This window comes from Echiichthys vipera (genome assembly GCF_963691815.1).
Source record: "Echiichthys vipera genome assembly, chromosome: 16".
Classification (NCBI taxonomy): Eukaryota; Metazoa; Chordata; class Actinopteri; order Perciformes; family Trachinidae; genus Echiichthys; species Echiichthys vipera.
The window spans coordinates 12,510,359-12,535,198 of NC_139841.1; the positions used below are offsets into that span (position 1 = coordinate 12,510,359).

At 39.0% G+C, this 24,840-nt stretch overlaps 1 protein-coding gene across 2 annotated transcripts; it reads right to left on the reverse strand.

Moving 5' to 3' along the window:
- Window positions 1-4,722: 4,722 nt before the first annotated feature.
- On the reverse strand, window positions 4,723-23,432 carry smad2 (SMAD family member 2). Of its 2 annotated transcripts, none has more exons than XM_083929748.1 (11): window positions 23,297-23,432; window positions 19,502-20,038; window positions 14,843-14,932; window positions 13,538-13,731; window positions 13,202-13,336; window positions 12,962-13,024; window positions 12,627-12,680; window positions 12,108-12,320; window positions 11,741-11,878; window positions 10,919-11,063; window positions 4,723-8,799 (listed from the first exon to the last, which is right to left on the reverse strand). In XM_083929748.1, the coding sequence occupies exons 2-11, from the start codon at window positions 19,756-19,758 to the stop codon at window positions 8,676-8,678; spliced, it is 1,413 nt and encodes a 470-aa protein (XP_083785874.1). In that variant the 5' UTR covers window positions 19,759-20,038; window positions 23,297-23,432; the 3' UTR covers window positions 4,723-8,675. The 2 variants fall into 2 exon arrangements, with proteins under 2 accessions (XP_083785874.1, XP_083785873.1); XM_083929747.1 differs by having other exon boundaries at window positions 12,950-13,024.
- Between the last annotated feature and the right edge of the window lie 1,408 nt (window positions 23,433-24,840).

The window sequence follows — 24,840 nt, forward strand, 5'->3', positions numbered from 1 at the left end:
AAAGTAAAGCAAGATGTTGTTTGCCTCGGGCCCCCAAAACACTTAAACCGCCCCTGAAAAACACACCCAAGTCATAGCTACTTATTGTTAGAAACACCCCTGAAATACACTCAGTGGAAGTATTCATTTCCAAATAGGCATATTAGGGCACTCTCCAATCCCCACCGCTCAGCTTCTACATTAGTAATGTTCTGTATCTGAGAACACATCATCATCCATGTGGCATTTGTTTATGTAGTTACTGCTCTTAGCCGGAGCAGAAGCTGCTGCTTTTGGCCAGGGCTCTGAAGTCAAAGGTGGCAGCTAAGCTGGATCTGGGTATGTCCACGGCAGGCTGCACTGCAGTCTGATATAGCACCAGTATTAAATTAAGACTGTTTCATAACCGGTTAAAAACTTGCGTTACAAATTACAAATTAGTAGTTAGTTAGGTAGTATGGCAAACTTAGAGTTGCAGAGTGGCACTAGTATTCCTGTAGGATATCGACTCATGCTCCAGGGAAGTAAAGAAGAGTTTGGTTGTTAGTGGTGTATATCGAGCATCCGCAGTCATAAATGCATGGTAAAATACACTTGGTGGAGGTATTTATTTCCAAATAGGAATATTTAATCGCTTATTTTAACATATTAAACACAGGGTTAGAAAGTAGCTGTAACCTGCTGGATGACATACTCGACTCCTTGAAGCCCCGCGCCTCCTGGTGAACGAGCAGTTGCTTATGGTTTATTCAAAGTTTATTAATATTGGACGTGCCGTGTGTCCAAATTGCATCTAATAAGACCTTGACCACAGAAGACCTAACGTTCCAGCATCCCTTACTGCCCCCCTTCATATGACTACAGCATGCCCTGTCTCCCTGACTCCCTGACCTCCAGTCTATCTTTGTCCCAGCCCTGCATCGCCACGACCCACTGAGTCAGTGGAAAACTCATTTAGGCCTAATTACATAGGCTAGGCTACTGACTCTCTTACTTTCTTTCACTGAAGAGGCACTTTCTTTCTTTCTTTCACCCCTTCTCTTTTCTCCTTCACTCTCCTTTTCACTTTGCTCTCTCATTTCTTCTCTCCTTGTGCTCCAGTTACCAGATCAAGGTAGCCCTGCACTACCAGCCAGCCAGAGCAAACACACAGGACATCCAACACTCAAGTGTGGCCAAGAGGCCAAAAAGGTACACAGGTACAAAGGCTTTTAGATGGTGCATTGTTATTTCCTCAGGGTCAGCCATAGGTTAGGGCCCAGTCTTAATTAGTTGACATAACTTATACATGATTACCCTTCTTCAAGTCCTATGGCTCCCAAACACACACAAAGTGCCTTTCTAAGACCTAAAGCCAAGAAGGAAAGAGAGTCTATCCAGGAAAGAAACACACAAACAGAGAAGAGTACACACACACACACACACACACACATAAGGTTTAGAATCTAGGGGTCAGGTAGGTGAAATGTAAGGAACCCTGGGAGGAACCTTACCCCAGGACGTCAGACGGCTCAAAAACAACGTCAGAAACAAAAGTCATATTAATGATAGATGGCAGTCTGGGGTCAGCAGTCAGGTCGTATGTCAGGACCTACATTGCAATGTCACCAGGAATTGAAGATGGAAGACAGGGAGAGTTAAATGTGTTTTTTAAAATACTCTCCATTGTGTGACAGGTAGGACTTTTACCTTAGATATATAAACATAAAGACAGAAAGGGAAATTGATAGCAATAGACCACTGACACTGACACATTACAAATCAAGCCAAGGATTTAAATCTATATATTAACTGAAATGTGTGATTTAAGATGAGCAGCAGTACAACTTTATAGAAGCGGAAACTGTGTGCAAAAATATGTTTGAATGTACGATGTAGTTACACTATATTGTTGAGAACAGCAATCCCAGGCTCATTTCTTTAACACAGAGACCAATGAAAGCCCATAATTACACTCTGATAAGCTACTCTTAATATTGACAGAAATATTCTCATCTTTAAGAGCAGATGCTTACCAGCAAAGAAATTTGAAACAGCTATCACTCTCTTGGATCAGCCAAGATCATTAAATCCATAATACACTCACTGTAGACTGACAGACCGGTGTAAACTCACTGTTGCAATATGTACAATATGCTTCTGAGTGTAATTTACCAACCTGAATTACTCTCACAGTTATTGGAAAGTCTTTTGCATTTGCGGCCGCTGCACGAGACAGCATGGTTACAGCACATCCAATCGATATCCAGCCCATAAAGTAGACGCCACAGTCACAGGAATTAAGGTGCTTGTGTCTATAAACCATTCAGAAACAGAAACATAAACTGAAATCCGTTCTGCAACCACAAGAGATAAAAATGACTGCCACCATTACCAGTCTATATTACACTTCCAGAAAGTTTAGGTACGCTCAGGATATAGAATTAATTTGTTTGGGAAATGCTTACTGCTCTGTACTGTAATAGGACTCAGGGGAAGGGATGAGATCCAAGGCCAAACCATAAGGAAGGAGGGCCAGCATGAACAACAACAGCTTAATGATGCTCTGGTAATGGAGCACAAGCAGGTCACTTAGAAAGAGTAGTCACTCTGGCAGGCAAAAACATATTGTGCACACACATGGTAATATGTGCATTGAAGTAGATGCAAATGGGAAGACCAAGTATATACAGTAGATGCGAAGTAGCCTATTTGTGCGTGGGCATAAAAATAAACCTATGCCCAAAATACAGCACGTAAACGCAGAAGCATGTCCAGGGGGATCAATGGAATACAGAAATCAATCAATCCAGGGACTGCAGATGAAAATTAGCCATTCCGGTAAATTTGGTACATTTATATCACAATTCAGTTTGCCAATGTGCTTGTTCCTTATAAATAAAGTAGATATAAAATGGCCATACACTGGCACATACAGACATACTCTCAAAGACTGTTCACTCTCAGTCCACCAAACCTTTTAACTGCAATGGTTTTTAATGTGTTTTAATGCCTCAGATGTTTAACTGTATTGCCGTCATTTCACTAAGTAGCCTGCTGCACTGAGTACAGAACGGAGGGTAGAGGTTTCACCAGCTGACAGTAAACAAATCTAAATAATTCAGAGGGGGAAATTGTATTTATTTTGTTATTTATCAATTACTGTTTCAAGGTTGTGATCTGATGTCTATGTGTGTCTGTGTGTGTGTGTATGTGTGTTTGTAGGCGACAGAAGGGAAATTGAAACATACTTGGTGGAATTAAAGCAAAATTGGATTTATCAGCGCCCATTATGTTTATCTTTGCTGAATTTGCTTTGAATAATATGCTATATGCTTTGTATCAGCACAGTCCCTAAATGTATGTAGAAATGCAGGAAATGGGATTCAAATTGAAAATATTTTTCAAGCCCCAGACCCCTTGTTTTGTGTCTCCCACACTTCACAAACCAAAGTTACACCCTTGGATATCCATGGTTCAACTTGATGAATACACAGATTCTAACTATGTCTCCTTTCATTAATGTGCTTCTACTTCCCTCTACTGGCTATTTAAGTGTGTTACAGCACTACTAATACAATATTCTCCTGTACTGCTATAATGGCAGTTTGTGGTTATCCTGTTGTTACATGGATAAATTACATGCGCTGCAATTCTATATCTTTCTTTTTAATCAAATTAAACTTTTTTATTATTTTTTTTGTATTTGTGAATCTCTACACTAAAAACACAGAGGCACGTTCGATAACAGCAAGCTTACTTTGGCCTTATGCTGTTAAATTCTTTCTTTGTTCTTTCTATTATTAATTATTTTTCTCTGCGTGCAATGACAGTTAATGAAGAAATAGGCGCCATGTAGCTCATGCTAACTTCATAGCAAATGCTAATGAGTCACAAACTGGGGCTTTGGTCAAAGTTGATAAACAGCCTTGTCATATGAGCCCATTAAGAGTAGTTATAGTGTATGTTCTAGTAAATGAACGTCATTAATGTGTATTAATTAAGTATGTTTTGGGCTTACCTCAAATGTAATGTTATGCTACCAGGACCCCAAAAGCAGCCCGCCCATGTGTGTTCCGGTATTTTCTTGAACATATACTTCTTCACAAATTGGAGGTAGACGGGTAGACAAGCAGTCGCAGTCGTAGCAAGAGCTCCTGGCTAACTTAATCCAGACTTCGGTTCAAAAAGCCTGCGAAAAGCAACTTTTCTTATCCCACACCTTCCTAGTTCCTGCTGACCTTATTCGTTGATAAGCCCCTCGCTCTACCTGACTGATATAGAAAATGTGAATACACAGATTTGAAAAAAGACAAGTCACTTTTTTTTTATTACATGAATGTGTTTTCTAAAATGAGAGCAATTAAAATGTTTCATGCATTCCCCGATATAGGCCTATACCTGCAACAGTCTTATGAGCGGATACTTGGCACTTCGGCTTACCTGAATTGATGTTATTCTGGCTGAATTGTGTGACAAGATGACATCACACCATGTACGTTAGTTGAAGATGGAAACTGTTCAACACATGATAAACTCATGGTTTGGCTTTGCTCAAAGTACAAAAGGCTGTCTTTTCCAGGACTTGCAAACTGCCAAAATGCTCCAAGTTTGACTGCAATGTTGACTGCAGGTTGTACACACTGACAGCGTCATAGCCTGATGCTGTTTTACGTGACGTCGTTCACCTGTGAATGGTGTTTTCAGACATGAAACACAGGGCACAATTTTCAGTTGATTTAAAACAGCTTTATTAGTGTACACTGTAAGAAGTTGTCTGTATACGCAGAATAGTTGGAAAGATCATCATCAGTGTTTGAAGAAGACAGAAACCCTAACAGTTTGTTTTCTAATGGAATATGCTCTGTTGATAGCAAGAAAAAGGAACATCATGTATGGTAAAATAAAAGTACAACTATACAATAACATCACCAGTGACGTAGAAACTTCACTTTCTCCAAAAAGCCACCTTCTAAGAAATCATCAGAATGAGGCTTGTTTGGGGATACACAATTGTCATCACAATAAGAAAAAAAAATAGAATATATAATCTGTAAATAGGAAATGTTTAAAATGTGTAGATGTAGTCTAACATGAAACCTCATTTGGTCTCATCTTCCAGTCCAAACAGAATTCTCAGGACATGAGAAGAGTTGGTGGGTTTCGGGGTACAATGTTGGGTGGCACTCATTTGAAGAAACAAAAAAAAGCTGATTCAAAGGCTTTGCTGAACCCCGGCAATATGCATAAAACAGCATGTCTAGCCATCAGAACATTCACTATGGAGAAATGTGTTTGAGTATACAGTCCAAACTATTTTGTGTCACTGCATAGAACAAACAGGTGGGTTAGCAATGATAAAACAACCTTAAAAGGTAACACTATATTTTCATTTCATGTGTACTGACCTTCACAAAGTCCATTTAACTTTTTCCCAATAAATGAAAAAAAAAAAATACCAGCAAAACAGGACATGTGGACAGATGGATACACATACAGAGAGAAACATCACTGCATTTGGCTGATCTCTGTCTGGTTAAATGAGAGTACTATAAAAAATTTGACCCGGGAAAATGCTTGATGAATGAAGATATTCGTTTTCCTAAAAGAAAGAGCCGAGTTCACGATTTTCCGTGGTCAAATCAACATAAAAACATGTTTTATAATGTTGATCTTTCAGGTTGGTGGAAGTGCTAAATACATCACCCTGTAGGAGAGGATGTCATCTATCAAGTGTATCAAACACAAATCTTGAGTTACAAAGTTTCTTAAGGATGCTGAAAATATGTATGATTAAAATTGGGATTCCTGGACTTCTTGTCACAGCCATTATATGATAAACTAAACCTTCTTTAAATCCTCACTTTGGTGTTCTACAACATTTTTTTTTAAATCAACATTTCCTCCACAAGTTGCAGCAGTGAGTAGTCAAATAGAAAATGTGAATGTGTTTACATGCACAGCGACATTACTGGGCACCAAGTTAAGACCACTGTCAGGTTTTTGTCACAGTTTGGATCAAGTCAAACAAGTCATCTGGAATGTGACAGTATGAGCCAAGATAGTGAGGCAAGTATACCCCTTGTCCTGTTTACATATATTTACATGTCCCATTTTTAATGCCAACATTCTATTGGGATACATGTGAGGAGTACACTTGAATGGGATACAGTGTCATGTGTGCATGTAAACACGCTCACTGTAATTTAACAGTGCACACACATACATAAGAAGTTGTGTGAATTCAACATATCCGGGGCTGAGATTGGCAGCAGCTCATACACTGCTTAGTGGAATGTTTCCAAAGTAAGACATAATTCTTCAAATTCACTTCCCCAAGTCAAAGCTTTTAAAATGAAAACCAACTGTTTTGATAGTGGCAAATAATATGGTATTGCCCGGCTTTTGGATTAAATCCTAATATCTGGAAGAAAAATAAACTTTGGTATAGTTTGTATGTTTTTAAACAGTTATCTTGATTTGTAACTTAACAATTTACAACTAACCAAATCCAAAATGAATTTGGCTAGTTTAATTACAATAAAGCCAATAACATTTAATGTCAGCAGAATTGTAGCTTTTAACCACTAATTAGGTCTACATAGTGGTTCTGTAGCGTACAGGACATACTGTAGATGCATGCATTCAGTCTTTGTGACTGCACTATCAGAACATCTATAGGGCTGAAAAATGACTAAAAGTAAGGCAATAAACTACCTTTTTCACCAGCTAAAATCAGATATTGAAGAAAAGAGGATGGTAATGATGATGACTTGGCTTCTCAGTCATATCAGACCTGTGTTAAATTCAGTGAAAATGTTATATCCTATGCTACATACTTCATAAATCATCATCAAGCTATAATCATTTCAAACAGAGGGCATATTCTTAAAAAAATATTGAATTCTAATAAAAAGGGAAGAAAGCTCTGAAGACTTTAAATATATCCATATATAAAAAATACATGAAAATACAAAAATGTAGCTAAAAGAATGTTTAAAGAAAATAATAGCTGTGTAGTATAACTAGCTTGTCAAATACTTAAAGCTTAAATATTTCAGATTTGGACTCTAAAATACTGGTATAGGTAACAGCTTGTTTTTAGATAGGGGCATGACATTTTATTAAAATCAAATGAATGCTCTTTAAGAAGCCAATTCAGACAATATATATAAAACAAACTTTATAATGAACGCTCTTAAAAATATGGAAGATATATTTTCTAATTTTCTTGACTTCAATTTAACTTTTCAACATGCCTATCTTTACATTTCAAAGCATATCTTGCTGTATTTTACATCAAAGGCAACTTTTTGTAGCAATATCAAGTGTGCATAATTTAGGGGCAGTGCAAGTACATAATAGAAGCCATTTTTCAAGTCCCACACTGCAGGACTTATTCCTCTATCAGTAAATTGTCAATAATTGGGAAACGGTGCATCAGTCCAAGCATATGATCAAGATTTGCGCAATGTCTACATCAGTAGAACCTAAGCGAGGATGTTTATGTTTTTATTTTAGACAGCAGGGGGCGACATGGAAGCTTGGATTCTTGACCTGCATTTGTACCGAGTCGTAATCCTCCACATCTCCAAGTCCAAGGGGGGGTGAACGGTTAACTGCAGCTTACTCTGTATGCCTTCCGAAAACACATTCAAAGATTGTATAAAATTCCAGTGGGACATTTCTTACACTTGAGCCAAGAATGACTTAGTTTACTCATTCCAGTTATTTATGCTGGCTAGCAGCTGTTTCAGCTCTGATCCAAATTTAAACATCTACCCCACTGCACACTCGTGGTTGAATGGGACTAACTGACATTAAACAGACAGAGGAAATTATTTGTTATGTTAAAAATAGCAAGTTAAGTGGTTTTTGAACTGCAATGGTCTGTCTGTCTGTGTTATAGTGTCTATGTGCTTGCATTTGAACATGTGAAGACAGGGTATGTAATATTAATTGACAGTCCCACCCCCCTCTTTCAGAGCTGATGAGCGTCAGTCCAGTGTAGGCAGGCCTGTGGTCACAACAACGCAGGACCGATTGGGAGCAAAGCAGGAAAATTGGAAATGTCAGGTAAAGATGGACTGGATGTTTGAGAGAAAAAAAACATGTCCAGGTATGGAACAGACTTTGGCTGGACATAAGCCTAGAGTGGCAGTGTTACTGTTGGTCAACCTTTGTAAACAGAGATCTTGAAGTTGTGCTGTGGTATGTAGGTAGGTAGTGAAGCAGTAAGGTGGAATAGTGGTTGGAGGGAGAGAGAGCCCTGCAGTTAGAATGTCACAGGCTCAATTCCAGAAATCGCTGTTGTCAGGTCACTAATCAAGACAGTAAAGCTCTGTCCTGCTTTGCATTTCTGGATCAGAACCTCAGTCAAATACCAAAAACATAAATGCAGTCTGGTCCGTAATGACATCACTCTCGTCATTTTGATATTGCAGGGTGATCTCAATTAGGTCCATGATTACTGGAATGTCATCCTAACAATAATCCAACAGAGCCAAAGGTGATTAGGCCAACTGTGAAATCATTGTTAACCTTACACTACTGTCTGTTAGCAATGACATTCTTCCATCCTCCAGGTCCGCTGTGTTATATTTTTTCCTTAATGATAATGTTGGGAGTCTTGCACGGTGGTCTTCCTTAGGACACACTGCTCAAATGTTGTGGCATGACAGATTGAATTTGCGTAGGCAGCAGCAGCAGAACTCTGTTTAGGACATACTGGAGCAGCGCACTGATGGTGAACCCATCTGGGTCAGCACCTTATCCAACCACTGGAGGGGGCCGTTGAGATGCAGCTCAATCCAACAGGGAGTGCTGGTAACTGTCTGACGCCTGTAGAGATAATATAGAGCATAAGGGTAAATTGAAAGCTTGGTGGGGCTCAAAGTTATAGCATCAGATATGTTACGTGCCTGTTATGAACATAATGTCTAGTTTAGTCCATTGGCATTTGTAGATAATTACAGAACCCCCCATATGTCCTATACAGTGATCATACATATTGTTATCACGGTTATTAACTGAATGCTGCTCAGATGCAAAAATTTTCTCAATTGAATCAATAAATAAAATAAATATATAATGGAAACAGGAGTGGCCTAATACAAGAAGAATTAGTAGCAGTGGTATTGTTAAACGTATAAGCCCTTTTTTTAAAAGTGACTTAAAACAAATAACAAAAAGTTAAATGGGAGCTTGCATTGCCCAGGTCTCACCAGATGATCAAACACAGCTGACTAAACTGTGGTCTTGCCAGGCAGGGCCTGGGCTCTACAGACAGTGGTGACCACTAACCAGACAGGCTATACAGCGGCTTAACCCTAGCCAGTGAGGAAAAGCCAAAACGCCCCCACAAACACTGCTGTCTGGCTCCTGGGACGGTGCAACGCAAAGCAGAGCCAGGAGCAGAACAGATGTTTGCTGGATAGAAGGTTGGAGGGCCACAGAGACACACAGACAATTGCTCTATAATCTCTGACATTTTACAACAAAAGGAGGAATATAATAGAGTTTATACACATGCAGCGCAGATGATAAGCCTGCACAAGTTCAAACAATCCTTTTACCTCTCAAGCGCTTGTTTACATAATGTACAATGTCACGCCCTAGTTTTTCTTTGTAAAGACAGATCTTTATTCATTTACCTTAATTACAAAGTGGGAGAGACGAGACATAGAAGAATCCCATCCTCCTATTTGCTTAATTAAATGGTGTCACGTTTTATCATGGAACATTTTATTGGTGCACAGGAAGTGGTGAATCTTAGAGTAAAATCTAAACTGCCTTTTTAGACCATTTAATCTGTTGGGACCATCCCAGGCTCTGAGTGTCTTTCATTACTTTTTCAAGATTGATTGCAGTAAAACTACTGACAGAAATGTATAAGTCAACGTATTTATACTTAAGTTGAAAGATGCTGCTATGACATTTGTAGTTTTGGGCATATGGCATCAGTTTGTGATTATGTGTACAGGGCAGATAGTACAGTTGCTGTAAACAGCATTTGGAGAGTCTGCAGGCTTAGCTCCAGCCAGACTAACACAAGCTCTGCAGGTACACCCATCATGATACTTGGGTGCCGATTTCAATAAGATTTTGCGATTTTCTTTGAACCGTCCTCAGTTTAAATGCATCAGTCATTGTCAGGAAATAATTGTTTCTTCTAGCACCCCAAAGAAAAAAATCTAAGAATAAATACATTTCAATCACAACTTAGTGGTATTTTCTTAGTAATGTATAAAAGAGACAAAGGTAGATATAATCCTATTAATCTAATTTTCATATATTTTGTATCAACTCAACTCAACAATTATTTTCAAAACCAGACATAGTGTATCTTTCCGCAAACTTCACCGAGTGCGTCACTGCTCTCCCTGTCGATCTAGGCCATATTTAATACATTTAACAGAAGTTTCAATATAGATTTGGATGCACAACAGTTGCAGTGTCGGCTGACCACGGTCAAGAAAGACAGGCTCTTGTGTCAGCCGTATTACTGCTACTATAGTCTGCTGTGTCAGTGCACTGTCTCCATGACAGAGTTTAAAGCTTTAGTGTCTAGCTCTGCTTTTCATCTCAATGCGTGACACCCAAAGTGTTTCCATACTTAACTGTATGTTAAGTGTTGAACACGTGAGTGCAGGTTGCATTTTCATGAATTGCAGAACATCCTCTATTCCCTGCTTCTTGCTTCGGCTTGGTAAAAGCGGATGTGATGTGACGTAATGTCATGTCACCTACTGTTATGAAAGTTAGTGTTAAGTGCAATAGTGAAAAACCTGAGAACATGGAGGGTGGCCTAACTGGGGCTAGCTGTGACATCATCCAACAGTAGCCACTGCATGGACTGCAAGTAGTCTTATGTCACCAAGCTTCGAGTATGACTTCCTACCAGACAAAAGAAAACGAAACTTTGTGCTGAGGGAATCATGTGCTCAAGAGCACAACATACCTGTATTCTGCTCCCCAGCCCTTGACAAAGCTCATTCTGATGGTGCACATTCTGGTTAGTTGGTAGACTGCCTCAAACCCCTGATTGACTGACTGGGCCAGCAGTGCAGCAAACTCCTGGTTGTTAAAAATCTTCAGGTTACAGCCTGAAAAAAAAAGAAAAATAGGTATGAGGCATATGCTAGTCGTCACCTTCAGAGAGGGTTCATTCAGACATAGAACACCTTTCTCCATTATGGTAGAGAGAGAACTTCTTGTCGATCTCTGATAAAGTCTGATATGTTTGAATTAAATCAAAACTGGCAATTTTACTTTGGCCATTTCTGTGAACAATACCTTAAAAGAACCAAGCAGATGCATTGTGAGGTGTGGGTATGCTGCATGTTGGTGATTATTATCCACAAGGCTGACAAGTCCGACCCCTGAACTTCTACAAGATCCTTGTTTTCTTTCAGTACAAATCTGTGCCTCAGTAATGATACTGTTCACACTGCTCATTTAGCCAGGACTTAAATGTTCAAAGTAAGATGGGCAAAGATGAGTCAGTGTGTGTGGGTGAGTGAGTGAGTCTGAGTAAAACTGTTGCATTGTGGAGGACAAAAGAGCTCCTCTTCTAGCTTCACTTTATCAATATCAGGTAAAAAAAAAAAAGGTGTTCCTTATAAGTAATAGTAGTGATTTGTGTTACTCATATGGATCCAGGTTACTTTTTTGAAAATAGACATCATTGCTAAATATCTGTATATCTCTTTAGCAAACCACAAAGGAGGCTTTTTGTTAGTTGTGGCTCAAGAGGAAAAGGTAGAAACACTATTATATAAACCTGGTGGTATCTTGCAGACGGTGGCTGGGTGCCAGCCGTATCGTTGGTTGCAGTTGGGACTCTGGACAAAAATGGCACTGTCGCTGAGGCACTCTGCAAACACCTCCCCTCCGATGTAATACAACCTTACACCACGACCTGCATAGTGTAAGCCAGGACAAATACAAAGATAAAAAAAGGAAGGAAGGAATAAATCATGAAGAAATCCTGAATTTTGTGCTATAGAATATATTAATTCAGTAGTATATCCATAATAACATTAATTCCTAAATCTCTTTCTCAGTAAAGATGTAATTAATTTTTCTCAAACAAATCAGTGTACTTATAATATCTGATAAGTTACTGTGTATAGTGCGTGTGCTTGTACCTATATGTCTCCTTGTCATCTCAACCGTTGCGTTTCTGTTAACATTGCTGAGAAGCCCTAGACAGAAGCGTTCAGAGTTGGAGGGGTCGGTGAAGCCATCCACTGTCAGAGATGGCTGTGAAGCGTGGAATGTTTCTCCGACCCGCTGGTTTAACTCATAGTAGGCTATCGAGCACCAGAAAGCTGGTTCACTGTAGGTAACCGGCTGAAGATCTGAAGAGAAATCAAGGAGGAGACATTTTACACATTAAGAATTGTTTAGGGCTGCAACTAACGGTTATTTTCATTATTGATTAATCGGTCAACTATTTTCTCGATTAATCGTTTAAAGCTGTTCCAGGCCTTAATTTGTAGACACATTTTTAAGATTTCAATTGACCAGTGACAATGTTCTTCCCACTATTAGAACTACCATGGCTCTACAATAAATCAAACCATTTCTCACATATGAATACACTTTCAAGAGCTATATATCGACTTACATTAAAATTGAAGAAAACATATAAAGAGCAGTCTTACCCAGACTATGACTGACAGGTGACAGGGAGCTGGGTGACATTTCTGCTGGTGAGCCTGGGAGAAAAAGAAAAGACACATGATACCTCTTTGTAATTCTCATTACATTTTATGTTTTAGTTGTGCCATTTCATGTTACTCATACCATTTAGTGTTTATGTACACTGCTGTAATTATGTATCTTTGTCAGCACAAAATAATAAAGTGTGGCTTTGAGTAGGATTTTAGGTAGTCAAATATGATCTTCTGACCCTTTATAGTGTTTTTTTTTTTTTTTCAACAAGTGAGATAATCATGTAGACTAGCACAAAACCCAACTAGTCTACCTGATTCCATACTTTGATTCATCTGTTGGTCGCTTGTCTCTCCATCTTCACTGATGTAGCCAGGCGGAGGTGTCTCTGTTAAGAAAACCACAACAAACAAACAAGCTAGGTGATGCATGTATGATGACATGTATGTTAGAAACAAGCACCAGGCTTGTAATCTTACTTTTAATTATCAATCTAAATGACTTGTATGACAGGTAAGTGAAAGCAAATAAGAGAATGAAGAAGTTTCCTGCTCTGCCCACCGACCTGGTATATAGTTATTTGGAGGGTCTATGCCGGCAGGGAAGTTGGTGTTTTCAGGGATGGAGTTTGTAAAATCGTCGAGAGGAGGAAGCTCTGTCATAATCTCGGTGTGACGTGGCACCAACACTGGAGGCAGCACTGGAGAAATAAGGTGATAAGTGTCACTGACAGGCAAATGTGATTTGCTATACAAATCACACTGTAGAATTGAATGAACTATTTTTCTAAGCAATGATGCATGCATCATGAACCTTGATGCTCTCAGCCAGCAGCACTCAGTAAAAGCTATGTCACAGAAACAAACACAAATCGACACACAGAGTTTTTAAGGATCATTACCAGGTGTCTCCACTCTCTGGTAATGGTAGGGATTGACACACACTTCATCCTTTTTGAGGTTGAATGCAAACTGGCAGGAGTCAATAGCCCTCAGCTCATGGTGGCTGTGAAGGTCGGGCCATCTCCACAGGCGGCAGTAGATGACATGGGGCAGGCCCTTACGATGGGACACCTGAAGACGCCCGTCCAGTGACCTGAAAAGTTGGAAGAAGCCAGCTTATAGCTCAGTAATGTGCTCAAGTCTTGGCACTGGGAGGGATGCTTAATACTTTCCCGATTTTAAAAACAGAGGGACACCTTACACTGTTCATCTGCAAACACAGAGCTGGATTTGAATCAGCAAAATGATGTCTGTGATTTATAACGTTTCTGGTTTATTAAACAAGAAAGTCTTCTGACTAGCCAACCAATGAAGTTCAGGAAGCTGGTTATGTTTTGTAACTAACATTTATTTTATTATGCTAATCAGCACAGTTGGATAGAGCCATTGCACAGTTCTGAAACTACCACAGTGAAACTAGTACCTTGCAAAAGCAAAAAGCATTCATATTTTCTGCTACTTTGAAATTTGAGCCTATAATGTACTTTACAGAAAAACTCAGCTTTATTATAGACTTTATTATAAATCCCCATGAAAGTTATCTTTATTCATTTATTTTAATGAGTAATCAATACCATCACTTAATCTGCATTGGCAATGAACACTCATTTCTATATGGATCATATTTTTAAGTGGGATTATATGAGGTCCTTCAATCATAGTCAGGCTATTACCTACAGAAGATGGATGTTATTGTGTGACTTTAGTGTTGTAAAGGGGTTAATTCAGATTAACCAAAGTCAAACAATAACATAAACAAAATTACTTTTCATGTCATTGGAGTCTGATGGCTTTGATAAGAGCACTTTTACGTGGGCCATCTTTTAGATGCCAAAAATGTTTTTCTACTGCCCCCATCCCCAACAGCACATTGCGTAGCTTCCACGTCAGTACTTTTCCCTTCTCCAACTGGGCGTTCAACCATCATCTAATGTAGGTAATACACCGACTATGGATAAGTACCTCATACAACCCCACTTCAAAAAAAATCTGTTCTTTCCTTTTAATGTTATAGATTTTGGCTATTGCAACAAAACTAGAGCTCAATTTATTTACTTATTGCATGCCTATATAAAAGTTTTGTAACACTAACGGCAGTGATAAGATTGTATGTAAAGAAAGACAGATGAACATAAAATGAACGAATGACAAGATGTATAGTGATTGTTGATTCATTGTGTGTTTTAGTGTGTAAGTATATTCACCTGCTGTGGTCAGGGTATCCGTACATGCCTGAAGAGTCCCACTGCTCTATCGTGTGGCCTGAGCCTAGACCCCATAGATCTGAGCAGTTACTACAGACACACAAACGTACACATACACAAACAAAAAACATGCATATGCATGTACACACACACAAACACACAGGACATGTGCGAAAAGGATAAAAATAAAAGAAAAACAGATGGTAAACATGAGGCGTTTCATTCAAAATTAGTAGGATGAAATCACAAACATGTACACTAACAGGATGACTTTTTGGACAGTGATATGGTGCAGGTCAGGTGATGCAGGGGGCCGATGGAATTGAATTGTAGCTGCCGGTTAAATATTTAAATGAAAGGGGATATCAGATACATTTATCTTCCGATTCCTCTTTACTGCTCCCATATGTGAACATACATGTAAGATCATTTCAATTGTTTTTAAGGTCTTATGGTTAAATAAGCTCCTGCAATGCCTAAATGCACAGAATATCTGAAGTACAAAAACACACACACACACACACACATACATATATGTAGGGCTGGATGATATGGTCAAAATATTTTATCCCAAAATGAGTCATTTCATGTTTTGATAATGACCTTTATCACAATATAATATACTTTACGGTAATTCAATAAATAAGTAGTATACTGTATATGAAATGACCACATGGTAAAGCCTATTTTTGTATACTCCTTTGTAAATTAAATACTTTACAAATTAACCGTACTGAGTTTTTTCTCATTTTATCAAGAGCTTTTAGAACTTAAACACTCAAGGATCATAATGTAAATTGTCCTTCAAATGACGTAAATATAGCTGCAACAGTTTGGCCACATATGTCGCCAACGACACACACACTCATATTATTATCTCCCAGCCCATACATTATTCAAATTTCTGCCAAGTATTTGTGCTATGTGTCTACACAATAATATGTGAATGAGGAAATGAAGATGTTTAATAAACTATACAAAATGTGTCAAGACGTGACAACAGAAAGAGCAGATACAGGACAAATGTGTCTATACAAATACTATCCTTCATCCTGACCGTTGCTTACTTGTTCCCTAAAGCTCTATTTTCTCATCATGTTGATAGGAGAGGAGATTCTGCTGTCTGATCAGAGCAAGGTCATTGCCAGTCCTCTCTGTACAAGACCTTCTATCTCGACACTTATCAGCCTACTCAAACAGTTCTACAACTACAAGCCCGGTGTAAACTATGTCCAGACACAGCTAATGTCGTGCCTTTTTCCTTTCTCACCTAGAGGTCAACTGTACAATCCTGATAATGTCTATCTGACAAAAGCCATCTTTCTGAGCAAGGCTCTTAATCCTCATCCACTAACCTATAATAAGTCAATAATCAGACCAATAATTAGTTAGACCAAATTATTTTAAAAAAACATCATGAGGACATTTTCACACAGAGATTATGTATGGGGATTTGAAACTGTTCGCTTTCTGAGGTCATCCATATTTCTGTCACTACTTGGAAAAGCTACCCACATCTGTTGTCTCTAGACTCAGTTGAGCTGTAGGATTCTTTTTCCATCACATTTCTTCTTACCTCTCCTCAGAGAGAAATCTACAAAGCCCTGCCATCTCCTGACAATGCTCCACCATCCAAAAAAGAAACAATTTATCTTAGACTTTTATCAACTTTACTTGTCTGTGTTCAAAGGGAAGTAAACTGTGTATCAAAGGCCTTGAGTGCCATCTGCCAAAAACTCCAGACCTGTACGACTCCATGGTAGGGTTGTCCCTAACATCTCAGCATCACAGCTATTCCAAAAAAAAAGCCATCGTCAATCCGTGACGATGGCTTTTTTTGATGACCAAGATTTACGGGAACAAAAAATACTTTCTCCACACTATTTCTGGAAAGCCACAGTTCAAACGCATTAATTCCACTGTTTATCATCTGATGGACAAAGGAGGGGCTACCTGTTCCTTATTAGAGCTTTTATTCTCTGCCCAAACTTGATTAGGCCCACCTGACACCTTCGGGCTGGCAATTCACCTGGGCTTGGATTTAGTCGGGCTCACGCATATTTCCTGTATATCCATTCAACTTACATGTCTCTGGTCAGGCTTGTACAAAAACTTTTCAGATTCATGACGGGTCTGGCCTCTATTTAGCTCTATTCATTAATAAAAAAAAAATCTCTGTTTTTATTTTCGCACATATCATTTCATCAAGTTAATACAAGAAATAGGAATGTAACTTGTAGAGACCAAAATCTGAGATTAAAAAAAAATTACATTTCTTCTTTCAAGATTGAAGACAGCAGCAGTGTTCAAGTAAATGTTTAACAAGAACCAGCAACACCTTATCAGAACCACTTCAGAGGCTACTATCTATCTATCCGACATTCCTCAGTGAAGAAACACAGAGGCATGGCATCCGGCGCTATAGCCTCACATGGTTCTACTTCAGCACTTTTCTCCCCTTTTACCAATATATCTTCACACCAGTTTTAGTTATACTGCTTAGCATGAGTTATATAATGACATATATGGTGGTGATATATGCCACAGTGTCATTGAGATTATTTATTAAAGCTTTCATGTTATTCTAGCACTGCCCTGCTTCATACGTTCCCTTACAGCCACTCATGTCTTGCTCCACTGGACTGCACTGACCTCAGCCAGCAATGCTGCTCACACTTGCTCAGTTCTTTAACTTTGATATTAAGACATATAAAGTAACATGTTGATGCAAGGTGCAAATCCATTCATGTATTAAGACTTCATTGTGATTACTTCCCCACAACCATAGCCAGCAATCCTGAGTGCACTACTGAGATACTCTCCACCCACCAGGAACATCAACATCTGATATTACAAGAGTCAGAGGATGAACCCTTTCACGATAAAGGAAAAGTAAACACATGCAGTAGCACCACCACTGCTAACCCTGCACCTGCCATGTTTATTTTTCTTGCCATCTCTCCAGCTTATCACCTATTTTACAAAGTGTGGGCGAAAATATGTCGATACAATGCTGTAAATGCAAGTACACTTTCCGGCTGTTCAGTCTGCTGATGAAGCAGGGTGGTGTAGTGATCAGGACGGGCATTGTTCAGTGAAATACTATTGATAATTTGTAATAAAATGAAACTCAGAGAAGGAAGAGCATTTGAGGAGGGAAGCTCATAAAATCTTTACAGAGTAGTCTAATTATCTACACTCGCTTCTGATCCTCAGTGGATTGATTGACGTTAAACACATGCTTCTCATGGGGCTCCCCTTGACTTTGCCACCTTTGTCGTGATAAGGTTTCACCTGGTCTGGTGACTTGGCTCGGGTACCTTGTCATGCGACACAGGAGAAATCTACACTGAGAGACACGTGACCTGTAACCATTCAGGCCAAATATGTGCAGTATTCAGGTTTGGGTGCACGGAGATTCTTTCCGGAAAAAGTTTCCTTTCAAGTCTATCAAATTACTTTTTCCTGTGAAAAAATGTGAAGATATGCAATTTGAGTTCAGGATGTTCTATTTATATTTAGAGATGTACAGGTACAGTATAATAAATGAAAGCTGTCTGTTTTCATAATGGCTTTGCTCCTTCTTGAGAACATTTGTAAAAACTCTGAGGTGATAGGGAAAATGATGAATTAATGTATGAATCAATGTATCTATTAATGTATTGATGTATTAATACATTGTTTAATTTTTTTCTTCTTTCTACAGCTTGTCTTAGGCCTTAGATTTTCCTCTTTTGTCCAATAGTGTTGTGTTGTTAATAATGTTGTTGTATATTATGCCATGCTAAACTGTCATCAGGTTCACATTGCCTTGTGTGTTTGTTCCTTTAAAAAGGTGGAGTCTGAGATCTAATTCAATACACTTTTTGTCAAATTCAGCTAAAATCCCTTCACGGTCAACTAACTGTTCTCAAGTCATTTAATTGTATCTATTTTGATTAAATTTCTCTGATATTAGTCTAATTAGTACCTTCCAACAAGCTTTGTCAACCTATCTATTCAATATAATTGGATGACAGACAATACTGAAACAAAGTTTGGCGGTTCACTATTTTGCAGATGCAAAAGACTAAACCGTAGGTGTGATCGGGGCCTGTCCCACTTCCAGCGATTGCTGAGAATATAATAAACCATCAAAATTGTTGCACACAATGTAAATTCACATACTTTTTATGGTTTTATTTAATGAATCCTAACAAAGTTCACAAAGTTTGGTTGCCGCCATGTGTTTGACATCTGTTTCCTCCGACCAGGTTTCACTTCTGCTGCCTTCTTAAGCTATGGCACAACACAATGAGGAAGTAGACCTGTTGTTGCACAACAAAGACTTTTCTTTCTGAAGCATGTGGTTGCCCGTCACCCTTGTTCTTACTTTTATGTGCGTGGTTGACACACCTCGCTGTGCTGATCTTTGTTGCCGATATTGTGGTATACCGGTGCATACTGCGGATGTGTGTTTGTTCGAACGGAAGGACAACTTGAAGCATGTTAGCAGCTGAAAAAATTTGTCTGTTTATTAATGTGGTAATCAACACCTGTACGTCCTATACATTTGTTTGTGTGTATGAAACGGTGTGTTTTAGCCTAAATATCTTGGCACATATGCTAGAGACAGAGCCAGAAAGACATAAATACATGATGGGTGTGTCCTCATCTTACCTGGGTATGGTGACACATTTTGTGTTGCTGTTCTGCGAGCTGATGGCTTTCTCTAGTTCATCCAGCTGCCCAGTCTTCTTCAGCTTCTTCACCAAGCTCTTCACAGCCTTTTCGCACCACTTATCTTCCTGTCCTCCTCCGTTCTGCTCCCCTACTCCTCCAATGCCCCCTCCAGCTCCTCCACCACCTGCTGGAGTCTTCTTCCACCCCAGGAGGCGCTTCACTACCGGGGGAGTGAAGGGAAGGATGGAGGACATGGTGGCGTGTGTATTTATGTGCGTGTGTCTTAAATGTGTTTTGATGCCCTTCTTAAATTGATGTAAAGAAAAAGGGGAGAGGGGAAGGAGGGTGATGCAGGTGATGGGTTATTGTCTAAATTCCCACTGGGGATTTTTTTAACTATATATACAGAAGATATGCATGAGTTTTTCAATGAATGTCTCGTCAGAACTAAGGCATTGGTCTTGAGGAGACTTGGGAAACATCAGATGGAAAGCACAACATGTAGGGAGTGGAGAGAAGTACATCCAAAGAAACCTAAGTGAGAGAGGAACAAGAGAACGGGACACATTAACACTGGTGAAAAGTAAGATGGTTAAAAAGTCTGATAAACATCTCATTGCATAACATTTTCTTCTGAAATGATGACATCAATTATGCCCACATATTGGCTTGTGAACTGCCCAGAGCCATATCTATTATAGCACCCTGCTGCTAACTCTGTCATCACATTACACCTTGCACCCCACTACACAGTTTTGAAGCATTAACCAATTAATTTCTCTATTTGGCCCCTGATGAATATGTTCTGCTGCACACATTGCTGTTCACTTTTGCAATACAGTTTGGTGCTTGTTGATTATAACAGCAAAGTTTCAGGGGAACAACAGCTAGGGAAACAGAACAGAACGGATAATAGCATACTAGCAGTATTCATTTATCCTCTGTTGTTGTTTAGCACTTGTACTTGTACATGTAGAAGGTGATTGTTGGTCTTTGTGGTGGCCTATTTGTCCCACCCTGCCTCCACTATAATTGGACAACTGTGTCAAAAACAGAGACACTAATTAGTGCAGCATTTAAAGTTGAATATTTTTCAACTTTATTTTCACTGCCGTGTTTGTTGCAGAATGTAAATATACAGTGCTCCCATTGCCACAAAAAAAAACAAAAGAAAAAAAAACAAACTGCCATCAGGACAAAATGCCTTGGTGGACACAACGCTATCAGGTAGAGTTTAGTTAATGGTGCCATACTCGAAATACTGAAAAAAAAAGGTTGGCAGGGATTGTATCCACACAGCTCTCACAGCTACATGCACATGCAGCTGGACCATCTAACAAAACAAACAGAGATGATTGGATTATAACACTGAGAGACAGAGTGACTTCATTCTCTACTCAGGACACCATTACTCTACCATCTCCGTGGAAAATAGTTGTTTGCTGCTATAAGAATGTTCTGAATATTTAGTACAGTGCCTTTAATATAGAGATAACATGCTTTTTTTTTTTTACTATCAACCAATGGTTTGTTTGAAAGTTTACCAAGATCTTCTTTAGTTGACTACAGCCGAATACTCGGAACATATCCTTGGGTGCTCTTAATGTCAACTATAACATAATTTCCAATACATTATCTTTGGGGCAGTCACACACTTTATACTTATACTGACATCACATATTTGAATTTAAGCACTCTAGTTTTTGGATTTGAGAGAGATATTCATGTTTGTTCATATTTGGAATAACATATATGAATTTTGAAAATGTATGCACTTTCCCTTTAAGCTTTTGTGTTTCACAAAACTGCTTAAACTTATTTAAGTCCTTTAAGACAGATCTATTTTGAGGGGTGCATTTATTGATATTGGGTACGGTTTGCCTTTTTCTGCATATCTTACCAAACTTTGGACAAATATAAAATATATATACATCACATGTATTATTGATACACTTTATTATGGGACAGTAATCAGTTTAAACGTTATATAGGACAGTGTTGAATTGATAAAGTTAATGTTTTAAGTGGCAACCTGACGGCAACCACACATCATCAAGCTGCATTTCACAAATCAGACAGTTGGCTCACAGGTGAGTTTTCTTAACTTTAAAGATGCTTTTCATGCGGCTGTATTATCTATTTTACTCCAGTTGGTGAGGTGTGGATGATCCTATTTGACAAATAGTTTATTTTCTTTATTTGGACAACCTTTAAAAAGTAATTTAAGACAACATACAATTTATATTCATATTCATCTTTTTGAATAACAAAGAAGAGAGGAATATATGTATGAGGTGACAAATCCACGTCAATATTTGTATAAATCCTAAAGTAAATCTATCTGTATACTGTAACCAGTTCGCTCTCTAACACTAAAGCAGAGCGGTGTCAGAGACGGAACCTGGTGAGCATACACTGATTTTATATCCATAATCGCATATGCAATGGTGCTGAAAACAGCCAATTAAATTCAATGGCCATAGCACACAGTTAGTTCTGGTTGCTGTCATTAGCTCTCACTTCAATCTGTAACCTTATCCTATACTATAGCTCTCATTTTATTGCCAAGATCCATTTTCCAGCCTAATGAAAAAACACACAAGATCAGACAGAGCGAATCAAGAAAGGACCTACAGATAATGCTCTAAATGAATTGTTAAATCAGATTTGAAAACTATTTTTTTCCCCTTGGACCCTGCCCTCTCAAAACAGAATATATTTTGTTGTTGTTGTGTGTAGAATAAATAAATTCAGATAGAACCACTCAGTGATGCAGATTTCTCGACTTAGCTGTCGGGGAGGAAGGGATAACTGTCCTTAGCCTGAAAGTCCAAGCTCCTTCTAAGAATTCATTTCACGGGCTTAACCCTTGGACTGCTTACTATTAGTGCAAGAGTATGAGTGGTTTTTAGAGCGAGTAAGGCCATTCCTGAAAATAATTAACTATAATCACAGCACAACCTGCAGTTGCTAGATATTGTCTAAAACATTCAAACATGCTATCCCTGAAAGACAGCATACATAACTGCTTCAGGGAGAAGGCTTTGATCCCAGGATAAGAGAAGTCTGGGGAAAAAAACGACCTAAAATGCTGTTTGTCACCTCGATTGGGCCAGAGTAAAGTAGTTATTAAGCGAAATAAATGATCACTTAGATGTAGTAGTGCATTTTGCTTATTTGGTTCGCACAAAGGAGGAGGAAGAATAAAACCTTTGCTGACGGGGAGTCGCAGGGACAAACCTCGTCGTATGTAGGAAGCCTTTCAAACTGAACAAAAAGTCTTAACGTAAGGAACAAAAAGACCCAAAAACGTACTGCTGTGGCCACAATACGTCTATGTCTTAAATGCCGACCATGACTATCAGGGGCCTTGTGGGCAAAATAAGCAACGTTATTTTGGCTGCAGCGTCTCGTCTTTTTGTGAGAAACTGTCATGTTTGGGTTACTTCTTAACACATAACACCACACAGTTTGACGAATAACCTTACGACACTAACGGCGAGTGAATGTCGACTTTGACTATCTACAAAAAGGCGATTTTATTTCACACATGGCTGTCATTTGCTGCGAGCTACAGATACAGTTAAAATATTCACATTTCTTTTGTCTCGAAATGACTGGGAGCCCCCCCCTCCCCTTCCTCCTCTCCCTCCTCCTCTCGCCTACAAAAAGAGTACGAAAAAATCCGCTAGCAAGCTTGCTACTTTGTGTCATAGACAAATAAACAGGTCCGTTCTGTTGCATGTTTTTGTTGCTTACAAATCCGTTTCATTGTTTAAAAACCCCACTTACCCAACGAGGAGATGAAAGGCAGCTGAACGGTCATTCAGGTACCTGTCAGAAAAGCCTGCTTGTTCATTTTAAATGCATCCAGCGAGACTTTAAACTGTATTTTCCACCTCCGAGCCGCCGGGATGTTGGCCCCTCCATTCAAAGTCAACCAAACATGTATCGCCTCACGCTAAACGTGAGCGGCAACGCGACGCCACCGTATCCCGCCTCCTCTCTATTCCTATTGGCCGATTCCTGAGGTTCAGCCGATAACCTGTTGCCAGGCGCGTATTCTATTGGCTTGTGGTCATGTCCGTCATACGTTGTGACGTAGGAAGGTATGTCGGTGATGTTTTTCAGTGGGTACTTTGATTGTGCTTTTACAATTGCATAAAACTGTAGCCGGTCAGTATATTATATATATATATGGTTAATAGTAATAATAATAATACAAAATAAGAAGAATATATTTAATTTATATAGCGCTTCCTATGAACTCAAAGTCAAGACAAACCTCATAGATAGAAGGGAAAAACAAAACTGCCATTAATTGTAGTTTAATGCTGATACAACGTGCTCACACTCACTTGTGTGACATTTTATATTAAAGTGAAAGCATTAAAAACATAACGCGAGCAAGCTATGCTTATGCTGACACACTATGTCACCAATCACCATACATTATATAGCCTAAGTCTATAAGCCTACCAAATGCCATATATGATATGCCGTTTATGATGTAGATTAAAAGGTTACAATGATCAGTGGTCACCAAACTACGTGTCATAACAATTAATACTAAAGCCTGTATCTTCTTTCTTTCTTTTTTCCTTCTGTCTTTCTTTTCATTTTTTAAAATTTCACAAACTGTTTTAGGCATTTATTTAAAGTTTGACTTCATGGAAATGCAAAAAACGACTGATGAGTAAAGTGCAAGCCTCTGGCCACAATCCCTTTCATGGGTCATTTGAGCACATCATGCAAATACGCTGATATCCCATGCTCCTTCAGCACCTGCATGCAAATCAAAGTATCTCTCTGCTATGGAGAAATCATGGCTCGTGAAGCTGTTGCTCGAGTTGAATGTCGCCACGTTGATCCCGTAAGTATTTTCCTCACCTTGCTGTGGTGTTCAGGCGCTAAAGAGGCGCATGCTCCGTGCGCCCGGTCACCTGGGACCTGTTGCTCAGCTGCTGCTACACCGCGTTAAGAGGACGCCTGTGTTAGACTCAAAGGATGTTTGTCTTTATCCATCATTGTTATGGATCTAAATGATGCGCCACAGATCTACCACGTCCTAACTAGACTATAACCAAGCCGGATGAAAGCGCAACAACTAAAAGTGGACACCACAAGTCACTGTGTCTTTTATCTCAGTCGGCTTAACCAACGAAGGCAGTTCACACACTTGTGAGTAATTTTATACGTTGTCTTTCAACTATTGCCTAAAATAGTGTGTTGAAAAAAGCTGCAAGAAGACAGTCAGTAAATTCTGTAATTATTAAAAGTTTATGCTATAATAAGCTTGAAACAACATGTTGGAAACTTTATAAGCAGTATTTTGC

Coding starts and splice junctions, on each gene's coding strand:
- smad2 (XM_083929747.1), bottom strand. CDS start 19,758: ATGTCCTCCATCCTTCCCTTCACTCCCCCGGTAGTGAAGCGCCTCCTG. Junction 12,321..12,626: donor ACCTGTCAGTCATAGTCTGG/GTAAGACTGCTC, acceptor ATTTCTCTTCAG/ATCTTCAGCCGGTTACCTAC. Junction 11,064..11,740: donor CGTCTGCAAGATACCACCAG/GTTTATATAATA, acceptor TTTTTTTTTCAG/GCTGTAACCTGAAGATTTTT.